Raw genomic sequence first — 24,453 nt, 5'->3', positions numbered from 1 at the left:
GTTTGTGTGCGTCCTCTCCGGTACTCCGGCTTCCTCCCACAGTCCAAACACATGCAGGTAGTGGGGTTAGGTTAACTGTGAATGGTTGTGTGTCTCTCTGTGTTATTCTACCTTAATAAATGACTTCACAGACATTCACAGTCTGTAACACTTCTTTTTTTTTTTTTTTGCCTGTCCCATTTGGATCTTTTGCCATCAGAATTATTGTCTAAAGGCGAAGAAAGATGCCCAACGGATTTACTTTATCAAATGGACCATCCCAGCCTTGCCGTAATGGTCTATTTGATTCACCTTTTATTGTTTATTTTATTTTATTTTTTTTGCTAGATACGGGACAGACTTGAATGAGGAAAAGAAAAGGGAGAAAGAAAGAGGGGGAAAAAACAGTGGAAAAGAGGGACGGGGATAAAGGGCAAAAAACAAAAACAACAAAATAAGCAGATAAAGAATACATATATCGATAACCTGGATCACCTGTTGAGAAAGAAAAAAAAGAAAACAAGCAGAAGAAAACGAGAGCAATAGAATAAACACGCTTGTTTTTTAAAAGGTTCCTTCATGTAATGATCTGTTAGAGGGTGTGGGGAGCCACTGCCCTGTCCTCCAGGGCATGAAGCAGGTATGGAGGAGATCAAAACTCCAGACATCCAGAGGCCCCCAGAACACAAGAGACCAAGGAAGACCAACAGAGGGGCAGCTGCACCACTATCCCAGAAAGAGCTGAGGAGAGCCCCAGATGAGGGGTCACTCAGTCTGTAACACTTCTAAACAACAGAGGCTGCCCTAAGTGCCTCAGAGCCAGGCACGTTCACGTCACAGCTCTCTAAATAAGCCAGTTTCAAAATAAGAGCTGAAAGCTGTGTTTGGATGTGTTAGCTTATTATTCAGTGATCATCAAAATGTGTTCAGACTCATAATGATTACTCTCATAAATCCTGATCTTTGTATTTACTGTGTGTTGGATCAATAACTGAGATTCATCGTATCACACAGCTGTGCTGCTGCTGCTGCTGGTGATGTCAGCACATCTGGAACAATACGAGGTATCTGCTACCAGACTGAGCAGGACGTGAGACCTGTGGACTGTTTAAAGCTGTCCCTCCACAGGTCACTCAGACCTGATCCACACCTCAGTGATATTCTCTGACTTCCTCAGTAGAGACAGAAACCATTCAGATCTGGGACGATCAGCTGACTGATGATGTCACACAGACTGTGTTTTTCAGGAACAGTGATTCTGATGTGAGCCTGCTAGCTGACAGCAGACCTGATGAAACCACATGTTCACATCTGTGAGGACAGACTGGACTCTTTGACTGCACCTTGGTTCTCCTCAGAGGTCTGTACAGGAGCATGTCCACCCCCACTGAAGATCTCAGTCACTGTGAAACATAGAAACCTGCTTTCATCTTCACATGATGAGCTTCCAACAATGAGTGAAACAGTAAGAGCATGTGGAGAGTTTGGAAACATTCTATTAAGAAAGAGAAATCAAACATTTGGATTCATTTTAATGAGCTCAGACTCGTTGAAAATGCAGAGGAGCTGGTTGTGAACTGAGCTCCAGAGAAACACAACATACTGAGATTCACTGTGAAGCTTTGAGTGGAAAAAGATGGAAAAACAACATGTGGATCCTGGAATAATGGGAACTTCCATCTTTAAAGGACTGAAGAGGAAGAAGTTTACAAGGAATCATTTAGAAGAGTTTCAAACATCAACTGATTGAATCCATGAATCTGAAAACGTGTTTGTGAGTGAAAGAGACAGACATGTACAGACTGAACTATCTGTTCAACAGTCAGAGTGTTTCTCTAACAGGAGACACTCTTTACACTCCACTCAGCACAGGGACACTGAGGAAGCAGCAAACCTGAACCTAAACCCAGGATAAAGAGTTTGAGTGAATGTGGTGTTGAAGGTGTGGAGGTGGATCAGAGTGTCAGAGGAGACTCTGTAGAAGGACAGAGTGCCAGCAGGACAGTCCACATACACTGCTGCTCTGTTAGAGACAGAGGAGGAGGAGGAGGAGGAGGAGATGGGTGTTTGTCTGTTATTGTGCCTGACAGAACGAGGACCATCATCAGTGCAGTCCAGACTCCAGGACTGATCATTCCATCCAAACCAACAGTCTTCACTGCCTCCTTTCCTCCTGATGCTTCTGTAACTCACTGATATATAAACACTTCCTCTCCACTCGACCTCCCAGTAACAGCGACCAGTCAGACCATTACTACACAGCAGCTGAGGACAAACATCAAATCTGTCTGGATGATCAGGATATGACTGAACCTCCTCCACATGTGTCACCTTCCTGTTGTTGTCAGACAGTTGGAGCTTTGTGTTCACTGTGTTTGTGTCGATTGTGAGTTGACAGGAATCTGATGGAGAGAACAAACACAATCCAGCTGCAGTTATTGATCCATCATCTGTTCATTGATTGACACTTTGATGATGACTCCTGACATGATGAAGATGGTTGAATGTGTGCTGCTTTGTTTTCATGAATCCCATTAAAAACACACTTACACTTCCTCAGACCTGGTCTCAACCATCGGACTCCAGCAGGCTCCACCCTGAAAGGAGGAGGGGGGTCAGAGCAGCACAGTCAGCATGCACACATGGACATTACATGGCTCTCATACACACACTGTTAGACACAGATAAAGGAACAGTTCCTGGATCTGTCAGTACACCACTGTATTGAATGAAACATGACTGATTCAAACTGTCACCTTCATTATCTTTATATTCCTCTTCTGTTTAGCTGGAAAGGACACCTCCCTGCCTTTGCTGCCAGCTATTTTTCTCCTCTTGGTGTCAGTGTGGTTACTGTACATGACCTCTGACCTCTGAGTGAGTGCACCGTTGCTTTCATGTGTTTTAATGCCACCTGAATCCTGTTCATGTTCTGATTTAAAAGCAGATTTCTCCACATGCACACGGAGACATTTCTGCCTCTGTCACACAAACAGCGAACCATATATTTGTTTTTGAATATTTCATGTTGAAACTATTGAGGGACCAGTGTATTTCCTCAGCAAACACTCTGATCCTCATGTTAGTGTACTGAATCATTCTGCTGTCAGCTGACATCACTGAGAGTCACCTGTCAGTCTCCTTCTGTCCTCTGAAAGACTGAACATTCATTTGTCATTAAGATTACTTCCAGTCTGAGTTATTGTCACAGCACTTACAACTCAATGAAGACAAACTGGGTAGTAGAAAATCATTCATGTTACAATATTTATTCCATCAAAATAGAACAAGAAACATTAACCTGTGACTGCTGTTGGTTAGCAATCAAATGAACAACAGCAGCATCTCTGACTGTGCTAATACAAACTTAAATATGTGAAGAAGGCAGCTAAAGATTTAACTACATAAACTTAACTGTGGTATAAACACTATTGTGGATCAATACATTAATTGACTAGTAATGACCTAAAAACAGAGCTCTGTCTCCCTATGTTCACATATTCCAATCAGCGCTTCAGGAACTATCTGAAGTCTGCATGATCCACATGAAGATCCCACATTATGAACCTCGCTGACACAACTCTCCATTCAACAGTTCTGCTTTCTGAGCTCATGTAACCATGTAACTCAACAGCTCATCTGATACAGCCAATGACAGTTAAGGAGCTGAGTAATTTCAATATTATCACCTGATACGTTTGAATCTCCTCTCTCTCTCTGACAGACCATAGTGCCACCCCTCACTGCTAGCTAACAGGAAGCTAACGACACTATCCTAATTGTACTGCTGTAGATGATTAGTAGCAAAGCATATTTTGTCAAACATTAATCACTCTCAGTTTAACTGTAGGCTTTATGTGAAGTGTTCTCAGGGTAAACTTACTGTGGGACAGCTCTTTGGGGCCATTAGCAGGGTTTAGAGCTCTAGTTAGCGCTGTTAGAGGCTAATGCTAATCTGAGGTCAATTAACATTAGACACTAAAGCTAATACCATTCTCTTGCTTTCTAACAAGGTGGGCAGCCAATGCTAAGAAGGCTGCATTGCACCACTCTGGATTTGTGTGACCATGATGTAGTCTAATAAACTCTACATTCATATGGAATGCCAGGACTGACACAATGAATTAATTAAATACACCATTAAATAATTAAATGTGGCAATAATGAATGAAAATTGGAAATAATTAATTAAAATGGGAAATAATTAAATAAATATTTTTGACACATTTAATTAATTAATTATTGACACGTTTAATTACCTATTTATTTATTTCACATTTTAATTAATTATTGCGACATTTAAATAATTATTTAATGGTGTATTTAATTAATTCATTTTGGCACAGTTGACTCCTTCAGGTCTCACCATGAAATAATTTTATCTGTCAACCTCACCCATCAAACCCAGGGGGCGGGGTTAACGCTGATCGAGTCAAAACCATTGCTTTGGCCTGGTGGCCATTGTTTTTAGCACACAACAACCGACATGTTGTTGTTAACATGGAAGCTGTGCAGGTCTGAGATCAGCGGGGTTAATGCTGATTGAGTCAAAACCATTGCTTTGGCCTGGTGGCCATGTTTTTAGAAGGCGTTTCTGTACATCAAGAAACGGCATGTGGAAACTAACGGAACTGAACTTTGAAAAACCCTGTTTGTGTGTCACCAAATACCATTTTAATATTTTTTAGCCGAGAATGTAGTTTTTTAATCTTCAGATATCTGGTCGGTTTGTCAAGATAGAGCCTCTTTGCAAAAGTGCGTCGATGATTTCGGAGATGTCTGCCCAGCCCAGTCTAGTCTCACGGCAAAGCGTGGGATAGACCTGCTTGCCTCCCAAGCAATCGAGCTGTTATTACTGCCGACAAAGCGCAGGCCCCGGTACACAGCTGCCATAACTTCCGCTGTACACTGACTTCATTTACTGAGGTTATATTTATCAGTTTTTATTTCCTGATGTTCGTATGTGTCATACCTGTTTTAGTCGCCAATTCTGAATTATAACTAACATTAAAAACATTTTTAAGGAGGAGAGAGAGCAAATAAATCAAATTAACATCTGAACCTTCCTACCTCTGCCAGCACCTCTTGGTGGCTCTGTCACTTGGTGTTCGCTCTCTCTGTGGTAGAGTATCACTTCCTGTTCCTGCTCAAACACAGTGGTGTTTTTGAGTAGCTTATCTGCTCAGCAATTTAATTAAAAACTGTTAGATACATTCTTTTTTCATAGTATAATCTTCACGTGCTTCATCCGAAGCACCTCCCAGCCCATTGTTCCTTCAGTGGGCTGGTTTCAGTCATTATGCAAATGTACTGTTTATAAGATTTGGGGAAACCTGCAGTCAGCTGAGACTGAAGAAGTCAATTGGATGAGTGACGAAACCCACAAAACGCTACGTCCAGATGAACAGAATCAACTTTTGGAGATTTACTTTCCTGGATGATTGAGAATGCATCAAGACGTTCATCCGAAGCACACTTTCTGTGTACTCACTACCTAATTTATAGCCAAAGTATTCACTCACTGTGTCTTTACTGTTTTGCTAGCTTAGCTTAGCTTGTAGCCGACTCGCTAGCACCATGGCCTCTTCACCTGTCCCTCCTGCACTTTCCTGCTCATTGTGTCAGATGTTTAGTTACTCCTCGGCCTCCTTTAGCAGTAATGATACCTGTAACAAATGTAGCATATTTGCAGCTCTGGAGGCCAGGATTACTGAATTGGAGACTCGGCTTCGCACCCTTCATTCACCCGTAGCTAGCCAGGCCACTGTAGCTGGTGCAGCCGAAAATAGCGTAGGCCCCGCTAGCTGTTCCCCGGCAGACCCCAAGCAGCTGGGGAAAGAGGGCGGCTGGGTGACGGTGAGGAGGAAGCAGAGTCCTAAACAGAAGCCCCAGGTACACCACCAACCTGTTCATGTGTCTAACCGTTTTTCCCCACTCGGCGACACACCCGCCGGGGGTCAAACTCTGGTAATTGGTGATTCTGTTCTCAGACATGTGAAGCTAGAGACACCGGCAACCATAGTCAATTGTCTTCCAGGGTAAACGTAAATTCAGTAAAATCATAATTCACGTCGGCAGTAATGACACCCGGTTACGTCAATAGGAGGTCACTAAAATCAATATTGAATCGGTGTGTAACTTTGCCAAAACAACGTGGAACTCTGTAGTTTTCTCTGGTCCCCTCTCCAATCAGACCAGGAGTGACATGTTTAGCCGCATGTTCTCCTTAAATTGCTGGCTGTCTGAGTGGTGTCCAAAAAACGATGTGGGCTTCATAGATAATTGGCAAACCTTCTGGAGGAAACCTGGTCTTGTTAGGACAGACGGCATCCATCCCACTTTGGATGGAGCAGCTCTCATTTCTAGAAATATGGACCAATTTATTAAACCCCTCAAAATATGACTATCCAGAGTTGGGACCAGGAAGCAGAGTTGCAGTCTTACACGCCTCTCTGCAGTGTGAGGAATTGAGGTGTTATTTTTCTGCCATTTTTATTATTTCATTTTACTATTTCTAGTTTCATTATTTTGTTATTGCTATTGCATCATAATCATATAACAAGCATTTGCATTGACACATTTATTAATAGTGATATTGCATTTAGATGTTTAAACATATTGGCACCCAATTAAGCTTTATTACAGGTGCAGTTAAGAACCACTTTAAACTGTTGAGTTGAATTTATAATCTTAAATGTTTATATGCAGACTGCATGGTGAAAGAAAAGGCCTAACACAGAGTAACTCTGTGCCAAAATAAGACAGGAAGTCACATGTTTTTGAAGTTACATGCTTTGCAGGAAGTGAAACCGAAAACTAGAGTCTGAGTGAAAGTTATTCTGAGGAGCTAGTCGGTGAGGTGAAATGGGGTGCGATTGTGGTTAGCACATAGACACACACGTAACCACACACACACACACACACACACACTTAGTTAGAGGGATCATTTATAGGTGAAAGTTTAATTTGTTTTGCTTGGGGTTGCTTTTAGACTATATTAGGAGGAGCGAACATATTGGCAACTTTTGAAACCTTTGGAACTTCTGTTATGAAAACGATTATAATCATTTATACACAATTGCATTTTGTGCTTATTAAAGAGCTGTCGCTCCTTGGTCAAGTGAGGGTCAAAAACTTTTGGTTGGCGTTATGATCAGCCAATCTACTGTGAGTTTGACTGGAGCTGTGGAAGGATCGCAACACACGCTTACAAGACATGTATATCAGGTTATTTTTATGATCTCTTATTTGTTTACATTCTTTGATTAAGTTTTAAGTAGTACCATTTAAGTAAGACATTTATTCAATATATTACACATCAGTTTCAGTTGTGTATGTGCTGGCCTTTGTCTGGGGAGAAGGTGAGAGGTGAGACAAAGTGCAGCTGCGGTTATGACATAACCACATACATACATACACATAGTAGTAGGCTCATTTTGTGGTAAAGAGTTCAGATTTAATTCTGCTATAACTGCAAGAGTGCCTGCGTACGTGACAGTTTGTTCCAGACGATAAGCGAGCGTCCGGCAGTGACAGGAAGCACCTGGCTTCGAGGCGAAGAGAATGATCTTTTTAAACTGTGTTAAAAGTCATTGTGGTTTTGAGTTGACGTATGCATGTAATTTACGCAAGAGGGGGCGTTCTAATACCCCGATGTATAAAACTGTGTTCTGAAGTTTTGGAGATAGAGATCAATGCTGTCTGTGTACAGGATTTTATCTCTCCACATGTGTCATTAAATCATTCGTTGACTCCACCTGACAGGGTCAGTGTGTTATTCTGATCTCCACCATCTCTCTCTCCTCAAAATGAACCTTAACATTTGGGGGCCTCGTCCGGTGTTGGAGGGGGAGAGAATGTGTTTGGAGGTGTAGACGGAGTCAGACGGGCAGGCATTGGTCAGTGGTCGAAAGTGAGTGACAAGCCGGCACATCTAGAGGTAAGGCACTACCTGTTGAATTATTTCCGAACTGTGCCAGATTGGATATTACAAAATTAAAAGTCTACTCACTGAAATTACTGGTAAGATAAGATAAGATAAGATAAGATAAGATAAGATAAGATAACCTTTATTAGTCCCACACGTGGGAAATTTGTTTTGTCACAGCAGGAAGTGGACAGTGCAAAAGTTATGAAGCAAAAATTAGAATAAAATAAAATAAGAATAAATACAGTACACAACTGTACAGAATAGAATAAAATAAAATACTATATACAGTAGAATAAAATAGAATAAAATATACAATAAGATAAAAATAGAATACAAATGCTATATACAACTGAGTAAAAATACAACGATGCCAGAAAAGATTATTGCACATTAGTCTTATTGCACATGTGTGGGTTTGTGTGTTTGATCAGTTAAAGTCTTTGTTGTAGAGTCTGACAGCAGTGGGGAGGAAAGACCTGCGAAATCTCTCCGTCCCACACCGTGGGTGCCGCAGTCTCCCACTGAAGGAGCTGCTCAGTGCCTTCACAGTCTCATGCATGGGGTGGGAGATGTTGTCCAACAGGGATGACAGCTTAGCCACCATTCTCCTGTCACTCACCACCTCCACTGGGTCCAGAGGGCACCCAGAGCTGGCCCTTCGGATCAGCCTGGTAGATGTCTGTTTTGATTTTGGTGAAAATCTCATGAGAATTAAAGTTGAAATAACACTAATGATAATGAAAGTGATAAAGTACAGTACTGAGGTTTTAAAGCAGTTGGACTGCTAATTTAGTGTGGTAGGGAATTTGGTCATTTTGTGGGTTAGAGTCCCCATTGGTCAGACAGGTTGGACCTGCTTCAGTCCCCCTTTTCTGGGGGGTTAACTGTTGTTTCAAAGTATTCTAAATTATCCTAGAACGGCCAAGAGCGCAGAGCCCGGAGGTTGTGCTCCCACTTTGGTTCGGACGCGGGCCATCGTCCTATCGGCGAATAGGGATAACACAGTTGGCTTGACTGCAGGGTACAGGGCATCCTGGAAAAGCTAAGAGTTTGAGGCTCTTTGACTGCGCTTTTTGGCCAGCAGAAGTTGGACTTCGGGCATGTAACTTTAACTTAAAACTTCGGGGAAGCCTTGGATGTGAAATGCCCAAAAATAGAGCTTCAGGCAGAGTTTGGGTTGGTTCACGCTTTTAAATTGAGTTAGGGATCTTAGAAATTGGGCCAGAAACTGTTGGACAGATACTGGTTAATTGATTACAAAAAAGTTGGACTTAATCGGTTGAACCGTTAACTTAAATTTGTCAAAATTACATAGGTTTTTAAAAGGCCTAAAATCTGTGCAGTTGTAATTAAAAGACGTCTGTGTAATATAAAGTAAGAAATCTTTGTGTGAAGGGAGTCTCTGTGTCAGCAGTGCACTGCCTGTTGACTTCTATTTTTAGATGGTGTGTGTTCATGTAAATGAGGCAGCTGCTGCGGAGCGCATGAGAGCATTGTTGCTTTCGGTTTCGTGTGTTACCTAGCTTGATAACTATTGTTTGTAGATGTTCTCAAATGCCTGTGACTGAGATGCTGGTTTTGCTCATTAGAATTGTATAAATAGAGCTTGAATTCATTACTGTGGATGTGTAGTAAGTGACTGAGTTTGATATATATATATTGAGTGCATTGTACAGTACCTAAGACCACCATATATTTTTCTGTAGTAACCTCTCTTGAGCAATAAATGCTGGTGTGTTCTAGTTTTTTTTCAGTTATGTGTGTGCTGTGAGAAGCTGTGAGGATGATTAGAGGTTTCAGTTGTTTTTCTTTGACTTGCTCTTTCTGATTATGAAAAGCATGGCTAAAATACTCGTATGAAAGCATATTTTGAATGATTTTAACCGTGTGAATGCTGTCAGTATTTGATTTGAGTGACTCTGCGTGATTTGTCTGAGTGAGTGAAAAGGTGGAAGTTTGAGAGAAAAGGCAGTGTGTGTGAGACGATTTATGATGTCTGAAAGAGGTTAGAATATTTAAAAGTGTGCATGAAATAAGGGTGTATTGTTTTTAGACGAAGATTTAGTAGAACTAAAGAGGGTTTATAGACTGTAAATATAGAAAACAAGAGTTTGATTAATCTGTAGAAACAGGAAAGAGAGAGAAAATACTGTGCTGCTGTGTGTGAGAGGAAGTGGTGGTTGTGAGAGGAATTTTGCATGCTCATAAAAAGGAGCTGACTGTGTCAAGACAGCTGACAGAGAGAAACAGACGAGTTAAACTCTAAGAAGATGAAGTGAATGAATGTCTTAAGAAGAAAGTAATAAAATTATATTAATTATATGTTTTAGAAAAGAGAAAGACCGAGAAAATAAATAGAAGAACTACCAATTACATTAATGAATTGAAAACGCACGTACACAAATTGTTACATGTGAAATTATTGTTGGAAAGTTTAATACACACATGAAATAAAGAAAGCAGTTTACACTCCTTTAATTTCCAGAACCAGTGTGTCCCCTAGACCTGATAACACCCTTGCCCAGTTGGCCCCTGTATCAGGCGAGTATGGAAGGCTGGATAGCCCATGACGGGTAAGATCCCACCTGAAAATCCTGGGACAACCTAAGGCAGGCACAGTCACGACTACTTGACCTAAGTCCGTGTGGGCTTGGACTCACTGGTGGAGACGGGACTTCAAGGGTAAAGCCGGTGGGCAGAGGCAGAGGGGAAATGTCATTAACAATGACCAGTGATGAGCCAAAGAGAGAAAACACACCCTGTCTAAAAGGAGTCTGAAACACAGTAAAAGAAACATTTAAAAAACCACACATACAAACAGAAAATGCACTAATCTTACAGAGACAAGCTCAGGAAGATTAATGCATAGATAGTGATTAAACTTGGCCAAGAACACAAACACATGTAATTAAATCAGCTTGCTAATTTCATGAGTGTTAAAATGGTGTGAATGTTGAAGAAAATACACTTGGATAAAATAGAGTTGAGGAATAACTCAAAAGAAGCTGTATGACAAGGGAGTGAGTTATGGAAAAAACAGAAGAAAAGTGATTAAAGTAGTTTATAAGAGTGAGTTAGGAGTGCTCTTGCACTGATTGATCAAAGCAAGTGATTAGTATAGAAAGAAAATGAAAATAATTGAATAATGTGATAAGGTGTAAACATGTATTTCTCTTGCCAAGTTAACTTGTTGAGATATAACTCAGTATGCAAATTAGCTGGAGTGAGTGGTGACGAAGACATTTCCTGTGTGCGTGTGTGACTGAGGCTTTCAGTTGAGGAAACAGAGCAGTGACTGAGGAGGATTATTGGGCGACAAATATAATGGTAAAGTAACAGGATAATTGATTACGGTGGTCAGGATTGTTCGGAGGTGCAGATTTGGACAGGAAATTTATAATTTAGTGATGATACGTTGTTGTAATGGGCTTATATCTTAGGCTGAATCTAAGTATGGCACAGCGCTAAAGGGGGACATTGTTGTGTGCAGAACGGTGCAGCTTTTGATGAGGTACAGGGTGCATTGAACGGGTGAAATTTAAGATTGTTTCAGATTTTTGGGGCTGTTGTTTTTGGTAGAGGGAGTTTGATTAAACATGGGCATGTCTGAGAGGGGCCCATAGTTTTTGTAGTAGTGCACTTAGAAAAAACCTGTCAGGTGATTTTGTTTTGTACTTTGATGAGCTAATAATCAGCTCTCTTTTTTCTCATTTTTGTTCTAAGCAGGCCTGGAAGAGAGTGAACTAACGGCGCTGACAAATTTCTCGGGAGAACAAACATAAGGTGGGCTTTACAGATTATAATTGGCTGAGGAGGAGACCGGATTGGCTGTGAGTCTCTGTCTAAAAGGATTGTAGCGATTCAATCCAGTCAAAACCATAAAGAATTATTTTTCTTAGAAGGAAAAAACAAAATAAAACAAATGAATGAGCTCAATTTGCTATTGTGGAGCATCTGATTTTGCACAGGATGCTCCGCGATTAGCAAAAAATCTTGTGTGAATGCATGGGAGCGAATGTGTGTGACTGGACCAAGGTGAGGATTAATAAATGTCGACAGACAATTCACCCAGGCGGTAAGAGAAGAGTGGATGTTTTGTCTTGCCTTGTTTTTGTAGGAAAATAACAGAGACTGGAGGGTGAGAATGTAGCTTAACATGAGAGTGCACTCTTAGAAAGGATGTGTTAAAAAATGACACAAAAAATGTGTTGTTACACTATTAACACATTTTGTGTGAATTTTAACATAACATGTGTAAGAAAATGTGTAAACATTGAAAAAATGTGTAAAAAGCTTAACACACTTGATGTGTTGCACAGTTTAACACATTTTGTGTGTTATTTTCGGAATCTAACAACAGGACCTAAAATTAGCAGCGCAGTAATTTGATGCTAGCCCTTTGTTTAGTGAAATAAATTGTAGATGAACAATGTATTAAAACTATATTAACTGAATAAATAAAATGTTTAGTTATTGTTTGTTTTACATAATCATTTCCTCATTACTTTCAACAAATAACACATTTTATAATGTAATGTGGACCAAGGTGTGTATGGTGTACTAAAATTCTGAAAGAGGATTAATTTTTTATTTCTCAATTTTTTATGGCATACCAATTAATGGCCATGGCTATACTATAAGCATGAGTATCCACACAGAACAGTCTTAATTTTGACCGTAACATGTGAACTAGGGCAATACAATTGAAGTAAAAGTAGAAAATGAAATGAGTAAGAACACACATGCTGAAAATTGAAACAAATTCTGCCCAGCAACATGACATACCAGCGGCGGGAAGGGGGCGCTATCTTTTCGCGCCACTGAGACAAAGGAGACAAAGAAGGAGGTTACGTCTCCTAGTATGTTGTCAGACCTTACAGTAAGTATAATTTACCAGTTTATCTTAATGTACTGAAAATATGTCGGGTTTCTGGAAGAATGTGAAACTTTGAATTTATACAAAATATAGGAGTTATATAGGAGTTTTGAGTTTAAGTTAATTACTGCTTAACTATACCTAGCTAACCTTAATGTAACAGTCTTGCTAACATATCCTACTCTTAATTTTAGTATTAGTTCTTGGCTTTAGTACCATACTTCATTAGAGTAAATGTGTTTTGGTAGTATTTTTATGTATTACTTTATTCATGTATATATCTATTTACTTTATTTATGTATTAGAGTATTCAGAAATTGCTCTTAGAACCAGTGTTGTAGTTGAGCTAGCGGCTCCGACAGGCATTCTGGTGTCTATGAGCAACGCCAGAGTCAGAACCTAACCGTAGCAGTGTTGTGTAAAATGGCAATATTGTTGTTAGCTCTGAATATAGCAAATGTAGTCATCACCGAGACCATTCGTTTGCTAGCACATAATAGGAATAAAGACTAAGTAACTTTAACATGAAATATACCTCATATTGACAGAGATAATTAATTTTTAAGCAGTTAAAGCAGTTTTTGCATCTAGTATAATTAACTAAAGTATGTGCACATTCTTTTTTAAGGCTTATTGCTGGAAACATGCTCTGATATAGTTTCTGTTTTATGCAGAACTTCTGAGGAAGTAATAGTCAGTGTTATTTAAAAAAACAACAGCAACTTGAACATGCAAATCTTACTTATTCAGCCATGTGTTTCTTTTTTTCAGCACGCATATGACAACTTAGAATCTGTCAAAGTCCTTGTAACCACTTTTATAGATGAGAAGTAAATTTTTTAAAGTAAATTTAGCATTTTAATAATGTAAATTCCACTACATACTGTAAATTGCACTTGTTTCCACTTACTGTGTATCTCATTATTTATTAGAGCTTTTTTTTTCTCAGTTAAAATTGCTCAGCTGTTACCCATATACCTCTGTCCTTTCTTCCTCAGGAGCATTATTATGATCCAGTCTCCCATTGTGGATTCCTAAACTGCGCAACCTTAGACGGAATAAGAAGCGAAAAGTGACAGATGACTGTAGTGAAGACAAGAAGCTCAGGCAAGAGGATGGGAATACCAGCAGCACAGATGAGTGGGTCACCCTGATCAAAAGATTGCAGCCCTCAGCTGAGAACCTTCCAACTATCATGTCAGGCATGGAGGAAACATACACCAGTCGCAGAGCCTGGATTAGCAAGGACTCCCCCACTGCCGCTGAAATATTCAGAGAGTACCCACGGTTTTTGGACATGCCAAGTCTGGTAAGTTGCTTGGTTTCCTGGTAATGGTTTATGTACTCCTTCTTCACTCAGTTGTGTTTTGCATACAAAGTATGTAACAGGAGTGGATACATTTGGAGCTATGTTTATGAGCTCCTAGTGAATATTTTGAAAGTTTTATAATTTCAGAGTTGGTTCATTATTCACTGGGCTTTTATTACAATGAGCATCACTTTTCACATGATCCAAAATCTTACTCGTACCATCAAATGACTATAATAGTAGGGACATCAAATGACAATGTAGAAGTACTGCTCATGGAAGTGAAAAACCTACAAAAAAATCACCTAAATCTGTATGAAACTCTGCTTTCAGCACCACTATTTTCAACACAAAAAGCTCTACAGGACAAACCGCAGACAGACAAAATAAGAAATTGGCTGCTAGAACATCAGCTAAAAAGTCCTAATTTTTTTCTAAGGGTCTGATGGGACCCAAATCTTAGCTAAAATTAAGGAATAATAGACTTGTATTCAAATACCACTCCAAGTAAATTGTTATGTTTCAATGTGTAGGTAAGCTTGATGTGGAAGTGGGTAACAGAAATGTGATACTGTAAAGTTTGATTTTAGCCATACAGCTACCAAATGGGCAGAATGTACTTTTGATTTCATGTATTTAATGCTTTATTTTAAACTTAAACACTGTTTTTTCTCTCCACAAGGTGGACTTGGAGTTTGGCAAGCTTACAGGAGGAAAGACAGATCTCTTTTTACGAAAATGGGAAGCCAGTATCATTCCGAAGCTCAAATCAGTAGCTGCCCTGGAAACAAGAGTGATCTAAAGAGTGCAACCAGGCAGTACATCACTGTTGCTAAGAATGACAGAGTAACCATTTCTCTGAATGAAGCCCAGACGTGTGTTGTGGATAAGCTTTTCAAACTGTACTGGGTATGTAACTTGTCCTATCCAGCACCGCTTGTCTTCACCTTCTTTGAGTTTGTCTATGACCTGCCGCTGTCCACCCAAAGGAAAACCAAAGTACTGGAGCTGATTGCACAGATTAAAGCATGCAAGTGAAATGTTTACCTGTCCAAAATGTAGAGAGTCTCTGTTCACAAAGGTGAGAAACCTCATTTGGCATCTTTGTCAAATACACTGCTTATCAGGACTCTGACCTGCCTATGCAGTGGAAAGGTCAGACAATATGAACTGATTGGGTGAAATTTTTGATTTTCGGCCTTTATATATAGTGACAAGCTTTGATGCTAATAAGCTGTATTTAAACCCAAGGTACAAAATTGTATAACCTGGATGCTATATTCGCCAAAATGTATGTTTTTCTGTTTGCATGCAACTGCGCATTTGTTGAATGTTGACAATTTGTTGAAGATGACAATTGTTGCCTTTAAAAAAATTTAATTCATGTATTGTCTGGACATGATTATATCAGAACATATATATATATATATATATATATATATATATATATATATATATATATGATATTATGCCCTTTTTTAAATTTTTTTGACATTTTAATGATCTAGAGAGATAGAAAGTTAGTCAGATATGAATTTTGTTTAATTTTGTCAAGTAAAAATTGTGATATAGCTTTGGCTAAAATTGAATTTTAAACATTTTAATTGAAAATACTCTGACAGCTGTTGTTTATTCAGTTTGTAATGATTTATAATATGCTAAATAAAAAATGGAATTCAATAAATGTATAATATATACCCATCTTTTTTCTCCTCTTTTTCAAAAATTGAAATGTACACATTTTAACACATCTTTGTGTCAAAATAACACATCCTTGTGTTTACGTTTTTTAACACAGAAGATGTGTTAAAGGAGCAGACACATTAATTGTGTTAAAACTGACACATCATGTGTTGTCCCTGAGCTGATGCAGCACATGTGTTAAAATTTAACACATCATGTGTCAATTTTAACACATCCCTTCTAAGAGTGTGTGGAGCTGAAGACTTAACCCTTTAGTTGCTAATTTTGAGTTACTGATGGTTGCATTAAGAAAATTGTGTTGTATTAGCTGTGTTTCGATTAATGTATCACATTATGTTGTTGGTTAACCATAGCAGGCCACTGTAAAAAGTCAATTAACGTTTATAGTGAAAAAGCAAAAAACTTTAACAATATCTATGAATAACAGGGAAATTGAAGACTTAACATTTAAATGGAGATATGTAATAACACACACTGGTCCATGTGAATTAGGTTCTTTCTTGAAACGGTCAGGAATTTAAAAAGTAGAATATAGCCGACAGGGGCATATGATAGGATGTGGTACTGGAAAAGGACAAGAGCAAAGTGAAGAAAGAAAACCTATTATGTTTCGTGTATTTTAGAAATTCAAATTAAATGGTACCACTAGACTCAGAGGATCAATCTGAAAACATGATATATGCAAATTCTGTATGAAGTACATGACTGATGACTGTTCTGTCCTGAGCTTTTGTTTCCTATAGCGCCCACTTGACCACACCAACAGCTTTTCGCCAACAAAAGGAGGGTAATTGCGAATATTCGAGGGAGAAATATTATCAGTAGTGGGAAAGGTAAGCCCCGATGGGGGTGATAACACCATAGCTTTCATTTAAATTCTTATAATTTGACACCAAACATAAAACTTCTCCAAAACTCTGTTGTTGTTGTAAATATAGTTTGTCTTGCATCTGAACTGTGCAAACATAGAAGTTATTATACATGTGGTCCACTCGTTAAAGGGGGGACCGAGGGCCTTAGATTTAAGAAGAAATACTGTTGTACTAGAAGAGAGCAGAATATACCGGAGAGGTTTTCTGGCTCATGTCATCAGGAGGAGATAAAACGGGAGCCAGGGCCGCTACTTAGGCGCCGTGTGAGAGAGAGAATGTGCAGGTTTAGGCTTTTACGATGGTTTATGCTCAAAAGTGTTGTCCTTGCTTTAGACTGAAAGAATTGGGAGAACTTAACAACTCAAGATTCTTCATATCTTGACAACAAGCATAAAACTTTCCAAAATGAAGAGACAGAGTGGAGATCTAAATAAACATAATTTAGCGAACCACAGAAGGATGGAGCGTTAGAACCTATAATATGGTAAAATAACACACAGTAAAATGTGGACCATGTGGAGTATGTTTATACTAGTGTGCAGACATTGGCTAATCTGACCAGAGAATGCAGTAAAACAGGATTGTCGAAACAGTCGGCGTTAAAGTCACCTTTCACAGTCCAGACGAGGATGGCGTTGGACATGCTAAGGGTGGAGAGAGGTTGGAGTGACCAAGGTATGGTTATGTATATTTCAAAATGATACAGCTCTGGATAGCCCAGTTACCAGGGCATGGAAGGATGATAGACATTATTAAAGGAGGAGAAGAAATTTTCTGGGATTGAGGATCCTCTGGGTAAGTGGTTGACTTAAACATGCATAAATCAAAAGCTATCATTTTAGTATTGAATGTTAATTGATTGATAATTGGCCACGTTTACAGCTGTACTGACTTGTTATAGACACAGTCTAGTTCATGTTGAAGAACTGTAATTAACAGATTGAAAACAGTGACACTAAGAGAGGAATATGCAGTGCCACACTATCAGATGCCAGTGACGGTTGGGCTCAGTGATGAATCAGGTGAGCTGGATTAATGGCTGAATAAAGACATAGATTCCCCTGATGTGGTCAGTGAGGGAAAACCAGGGGGAATAAAAAAAGAAAAAAAAAGGTGTTTTTATATGTGAAGTTCATATTAGTATAGGTTTTGTTTCCAGGAAGTTCCAAGGATCCAGACTTTGAAGGGAGCAGGAGTTCGAGGAGATGTGACATGATGATTAAATTGATTTTGTTCCTAAATACAGGTTTCGGGCTCGGAGCAGAGAGGAGGATTGCTGAGCTGTTTTGAGAAATGATATGACTAACTTTTTTCCTTTAATTTCTTAAGCTTGGGTGAAACGTTTTGAGTTTTTTGCCACATGAGATGTGTCAAAAAGAGAGGGGTTTAAGGTCTAATTTGTTTAATTTGAAATGGGTTTTAGGATCATTTAATGACATTTTGGGTTTTTTTGATAATTTAGATATGGTAAAACTGAGCCAGGAATGGTTATTTTCATGTTTAAGTTGAAATGAACTGAATTCTGTTCAGAAGATAAAATGCTGGTGTTCATAAGATGCTGTATACAAACTTAAAGGGAAACTGTGGGAATAAAGGATATGCTTTGGGGAAAATAGTGAAGATGTCAGGAGTAGAAAATGTTTGGTTTCTTTTATTTTAGGATAAGTGGTTATAATGTAGGCCTACACATACAGACATTACATAAACTTATTGTTAGGGAAGAGGAGAGAGTTTCTTAAGAGGCATAAAAACACATGATAGTATTGATTCCAGGCCAAAAGCCTCAAATCCATTTAGCTTCTAGCCGAATAGGAGTTTCGCTTGTAACTAAACTGTGTGGCATGTAAAATATTGAGATAACACATGCAGCTCCACATGAGTCTTATTATATAAAATGTAGTTACAGAATAACGAACGCTTGTCGAAGTGACTAAGATTTTTCTTTTTTGCTTTAAACCAGGAGCAAAGGGGGGAAAGCTTATATATATTTTGGTTAAGACTGATAAAATATAATTAGAATGTACCATTACATTAAGAGCAGCGAAATGAAATAAAATGCTATACCAAAACAGGTTATAACACAGGAAATGTGAGTTCTAAAATGAAGTTAGTGTCAACACACAGAAGTTGTTTCTAGGCAGCTTTTAGCTATGATGAAATTTGTTTGGGAGTGATTGATTATATGCTTAAACTTAGTTGATTAAAATGGTTGTTTTTTCTTTGATCTTTTATTACTGTAAATACCAGAATAGGGAGGATGGAGTAGGTTTAAGTTTATTAGATTGATCAGTTTTGCTGAACTATGAAATATTTTGGGTGCAGTGTATTTTTTTACATACAGGTATAATAGAATAGCTTTAGTGTTGTTGTTTATTTAAACTTGAGTATGAACTTATACAAAATGCAGCAAAGCATTAAAAAAACAGTTTTATTGATTAAAAAACACACTATATCGGATTCATATCGGTATCGGCAGATATCCAAATTTATGATATCGGTATCGGACATAAAAAAGTGGTATCGTGCCATCTCTAGTCACAATCAGCCAAGGTTTCGGGTGAGCTCATTGTGAAACCTAGCCCCACCCTATTATGTGATTTCCTGAGGTCAGATGGCCCAGGATATGTTCCAGAGGGTGATGGGAGTCAAAGAGGAGGTACTGGTCCGTGTGTGTGGGCTTCCAGTAACCTTCAATGTTGAGGTTGCCATTCTCTTCAATGTGCACAGTGCAGTCCAGGAAAGGCAAACAGTTATCCTTTGTGTCTTCCCTGGTGAACTTGATGTTTTTATCCACAGCGTAATGTGCACAGTGAAGGATTCCACTTCCTGTGTTTTGATTTTGACCCAGGTGTCGTCTACATATCTGTACCAGTGGCTGGGTACTCTCCCTTTAAAAGAGCCAAGAGCCTTTCTTTCCACTTCCTCCATGTAAAGATTGGCTACAATAGGTGACACGGGGGAGCCCATGGCACAGCCATGTTTTTGTCTGTAGAAACCCTCATTGTATTTGAAATATGTGGTGGTAAGGCAGAGGTCTAACAGTGTGCAAATCTGATCGGGGGTGAAGTTGGTTCTGTCTTCCAAGGTGCTGTCTTCTTGTAGTCGTTTCCTGACAGTCTCCACTGCCTCCATGGTAGGTATGCAAGTGAAAAGTGAGACTACATCAAAGGACACCATGGTTTCATCTGGATCCAGGGTGAGTTTCTGGACCTTGTTGGTGAAGTCGGTGAAGTTGGTGGAGGAAATGGCGTGTCACAAATTTAGAAGATCATCATTTAGCCTGGAGAAATAGTTTGTTGCTTTATAAGAAAGCCCTCCGCAAAGCCAGCACATCTTCCTACTCATCAGTGATTGAAGAAAATAAGAACAACCCTAGGTTTCTCTTCAGCACTGTAGTCAGGCTGACAAAAAGTCAGAGCTCTATTGAGCCAACCATCCCTTTAACGTTAACTAGTAATTACTTCATGAACGTCTTCACAAATGAAATTTTAATCATTAGAGAAAAAATTACCAATAATCATCCCACAGATGTAATATTATGTACAGCTACTTTTAGTACCATTGATATTCATTTAGACTCTTTTTCTCCAATTGATGTTTCTGAGTTAACTTCAATAATTAATTCCTCCAAACCATCAACATGTCTTTTAGACCCCATTCCTACAAAACTGCTCAAAGAAGTCCTGCCATTAATTAATGCTTCGATCTTAAATATGATCAACCTATCTCTAATAATCGGCTATGTACCACAGGCCTTCAAGGTGGCAGTAGTTAAACCTTTACGTAAAAAGCCATCTCTAGACCCAGCTGTCGTAGCTAATTATAGGCCAATCTCCAACCTTCCTTTCATATCAAAAATCCTTGAAAGAGTAGTTGTCAAACAGCTAACAGATCATCTGCAGAGGAATGGCTTATTTGAAGAGTTTCAGTCAGGTTTCAGAGCTCATCACAGCACAGAAACAGCTTTAGTGAAGGTTACAAATGATCTTCTTATGGCCTCTGACAGTGGACTCATCTCTGTGCTTGTCCTGCTAGACCTCAGTGCGGCGTTCGATACTGTTGACCATAATATTCTATTAGCGCGATTAGAGCACGCTGTAGGTATTTCAGGTACTGCGCTGCAGTGGATTGAATCATATCTGTCTAAACAGACTCCAATTTGTGCATGTAAATGGAGAGTCCTCTTCACACACTAAGGTCAATTATGGTGTTCCACAGGGTTCAGTGCTAGGACCAATTCTGTTTACATTATACATGCTTCCCCTAGGCAGGATCATTAGAAGACATAGCATACATTTTCATTGCTACGCAGATGACACCCAGCTCTATCTGTCCATGAAGCCAGGTAACACACACCAATTAGTTAAACTGCAGGAATGTCTTAAAGACATAAAGACCTGGATGGCCGCTAACTTTCTGCTTCTTAATTCAGATAAAACTGAGGTTATTGTACTCGGCCCTGAAAATCTTAGAAATATGGTATCTAACCAGATTCTTACTCTGGATGGCATTACCTTGGCCTCCAGTAACACTGTGAGGAACCTTGGAGTCATTTTTGACCAGGACATGTCCTTCAATGCACATATTAAACAAATATGTAAGACTGCTTTCTTCCATTTGTGCAACATCTCTAAAGTTAGAAATATCCTGTCTGTTAAAAGGGAGTTTTTCCTTCCCACTGTCGCCAAAGTGCTTGCTCATAGGGGGTCATATGATTGTTGGGTTTTTCTCTGTATCTATTATTGTACGATCTACTGTACAATATAAAGCGCCTTGAGGCGACTGTTGTTGTGAATTTAATTGAATCTTTGGGTATGTGTTCAATAATCAGCGTGACCTCTGTATAAACACATAAAAGACATAACATTGGTGTTTCCGTCATGCAGTAACTGCTAGGACACTATGAAACACAGACTTCATGATGTTCGGCTAATATTTTTATTGTGAATATTAATCATGAGGGTAAACGGCCCTGTACACCATGAAGCGAGGTCAGCATATCCACGATATCTTCAGCTCTCTGAGTTAACCCAGAATTTTCCAGGTGGGTCACATGAAAGTGTCGGCAGCATCAAACTAATCTAATGGTCATCTACGAATAATTCACGGGTCATATCAATATGATTTTATAGAAAATCATCCGTATTACTGCCAACTATTCCAGAGATGTGAAAATCTACAGTTTAAAGAACACAAAAATATAGTAGTCTAACGCAACACTGTAACAGAGATGAACGTGTCAGTTTGTCGCAGATCAAAGTGGAATGAACGTGATTGGTTGAACAGGTGTTCATGATCTGAGTTATCTGCGTTTTCATCAGCGTAAGAGACTCAGCAGCAGATTAGAATAACATTTATACATTTAATAAATCACCAAATTAATACAAATAAGAAACGATCAAACCTGTTCCGACAATTTGAGTTTGTATTCCCTCAGCTGCAGACTTGCTGCTGTTTAAATGTTTGAGAGCAAAGATAAGATAGAAAATAAACGTCAAACATAGTCTACGTATACATTTGATATGAGGCCAGCACGTATAGAGGCTGTGTCCTGTTTTATGATCATATATGTAAAATTGTTGTCTTACCATGGTTACTGCATAACCAGCTGTAATTTAAACAGCTGGCTCTGCGGAAACCTGCTGGTGACATGAGTGTTTATGTTTTTCATTGCAAAAGAACTGTCTGAATGGTTAACTGAAGTTAACTTAGATAAGTTATAGTTAAGGAGTGTCACAGATAATGCCCACGTGAGCTGTGTGACTGTACACCACTACACTGAAATAAGAAGGCTATTACTGAAATACACGTGCTATATCATAAACTAGACACAAGACCAGGTGGAAAGAGACGATCGTTCGGTGAAAATGAGAATCTGCAAATGCAACATGTGGAACACGGAGAGTGGAATATGTAAACTCGGTACACTCTGCATGCTGACTGTTAGCGGAGCTACTGACATCTCTGAAAACATCTGGGCACTTTTGCAAACATGTTCTGTGTTGACAACCTGACCAGACATGTGAAGATTACGCCACTAGATTCGCAACTAAAACACTATTAAAAGTGTAGTTGGTTACAGAAAAACTGGGGATACCTGGCTGCCCCAAGTCCACACCAGCAATCGATTATCTAGAATCGACCTGTCTTGACTTACTTTGCACGGCAACCAATCAAATGTTAGAGAAGCTGCAGTGTTAACCCCACCCCCTTAGTTTGATGGGTGGGGCTGACAGATAAAATATATTCATGGTAATAGCTGAAGGGGACAAGTGCCAAAATGAAATAAATAAATACATCATTAAATAATTAAATGTGTCAGAAATATTTATTGAATTAATTATTGCCACATTTAATTAATTCATTATGTCAGTCTGGGTGTTCCACACATTCACAGCTGAATCCACAATAAATGTGTTCTCAAATCCATATTTTTTTTCTGTTATTGTTGTCAAACAACAGAATGAGAATGAAATATTGATTTTAACATGGCCCATTAGCAGCATTAGCTTAGCAGAGTTTCCAGTATTGAAGCTTCCATTTCCAAATGTTAGCTGCTCCGGTCTGCCTCTTTGTCACACACACAGACTGAAATGATTCACAGCCTTGTTTCTTTCTCAGACAACACATGTTTTCAACCTATCTAAACCTGTTCATCCTTCTGTCAGTGTCACTGACTGTCATTGTGACTGTGAACATACAGCATGGGAAACACACATTTAAACACTTTATTTAGTTTATGAGCCATCTCCCTTTAGCTTTTTTAGCCAACCTATTTACCTCCAACTTTTTATTAGCAGCAGCGAGCCACAGACCGAGTCTGGCAGTAGCAACAATCCCACCACAACTTCTCCAGAAATGACATCGTCTAGTTTCATTGAGTTATTTTATTTCCATACAGAACAGACTGGATGTTATCAGCACACAGAAATCACATGAACTTGTGGATTAGCTACCAATAAATTAGTAGATTTTGGACATGACAGATTAGACAGAAGTCTGTAATCCTTAATTAAAGTCTTTAATCTGAGAACAACCAACAGCAGCAATACCATCCAGTAACAATTCAAAAAGCCACCAATCCTGACACATGCACACCGTCCAATCATCTCGTCTCTCAGTGTCTGCACTTGTTCTTTGCTCCCACCTGTCTCTTGTTTGCAGGTAGCTCCCAGTGTATATACTGTCCTCTTTTCCTGTTTTCCTGGATTTCTGTTTAATGGAATTTGTTTTTCCTCATTTTTCACTTTTGCATTTGGACCAATAAACACTCCTTTTTGTCACTTCCTTCCTGCCTCTGTATCTTCCAACTGGCTCGTCTCTAAATGTATTTATTGTTTTCAGTTCCATTATTTTATAGTGTGTGTTGGCTTTTCACAGCACATTGTGACCTCTGTCTATGAAAAGCACTGAAATACATAAATGCATTTCGGCAGGGTTGCTTGCCTTTAAATGTACAGAAAACATCTCCCTGTAGTTGTCAGCTTCTACCACAGCTCTGATTATAACACAATGATTTTTTTTTTTGGTTAATAAAGCTAGGCTAACAGTTTACCCTGGTTTGAGTGGTTGTTTTGATGTACGATAGATATTTCCCCTCTATACAAAGATTAAATGGTAAATGGCCTGTATTTTTATAGTGCTTTACTAGTCCCTAAGGACCCCAGAGCGCTTTACACATCCAGTCATCCACCCATTCACACACTGGTGATGACAAGCTACATTGTAGCCACAGCCACCCTGGGGCGCACTGACAGAGGCGAGGCTGCCGGACACTGGCGCC

At 39.1% G+C, this 24,453-nt stretch overlaps 1 protein-coding gene across 1 annotated transcript in view; it reads right to left on the bottom strand.

Annotated features, from left to right (window-relative positions):
* Window positions 1–1,842: 1,842 nt before the first annotated feature.
* Window positions 1,843–24,453, bottom strand: part of LOC109199520 (NLR family CARD domain-containing protein 3-like) — an 87,469-nt gene continuing 64,858 nt past the window's right edge. Inside the window, exons 8-9 of the mRNA XM_025905275.1 lie at window positions 2,530–2,576; window positions 1,843–2,381 (exon numbers count right to left, since the gene is read on the bottom strand). Coding sequence (XP_025761060.1) covers window positions 1,843–2,381; window positions 2,530–2,576 — 586 coding nt within the window. The remainder of the gene's footprint in view (window positions 2,382–2,529; window positions 2,577–24,453) is intronic.

Source organism: Oreochromis niloticus, linkage group LG3, assembly GCF_001858045.2.
Source record: "Oreochromis niloticus isolate F11D_XX linkage group LG3, O_niloticus_UMD_NMBU, whole genome shotgun sequence".
NCBI classification, from domain to species: Eukaryota; Metazoa; Chordata; class Actinopteri; order Cichliformes; family Cichlidae; genus Oreochromis; species Oreochromis niloticus.
The sequence above is the reverse complement of the archived record's forward strand: the minus strand, read 5'-3'. Positions and strand labels throughout refer to the sequence as shown.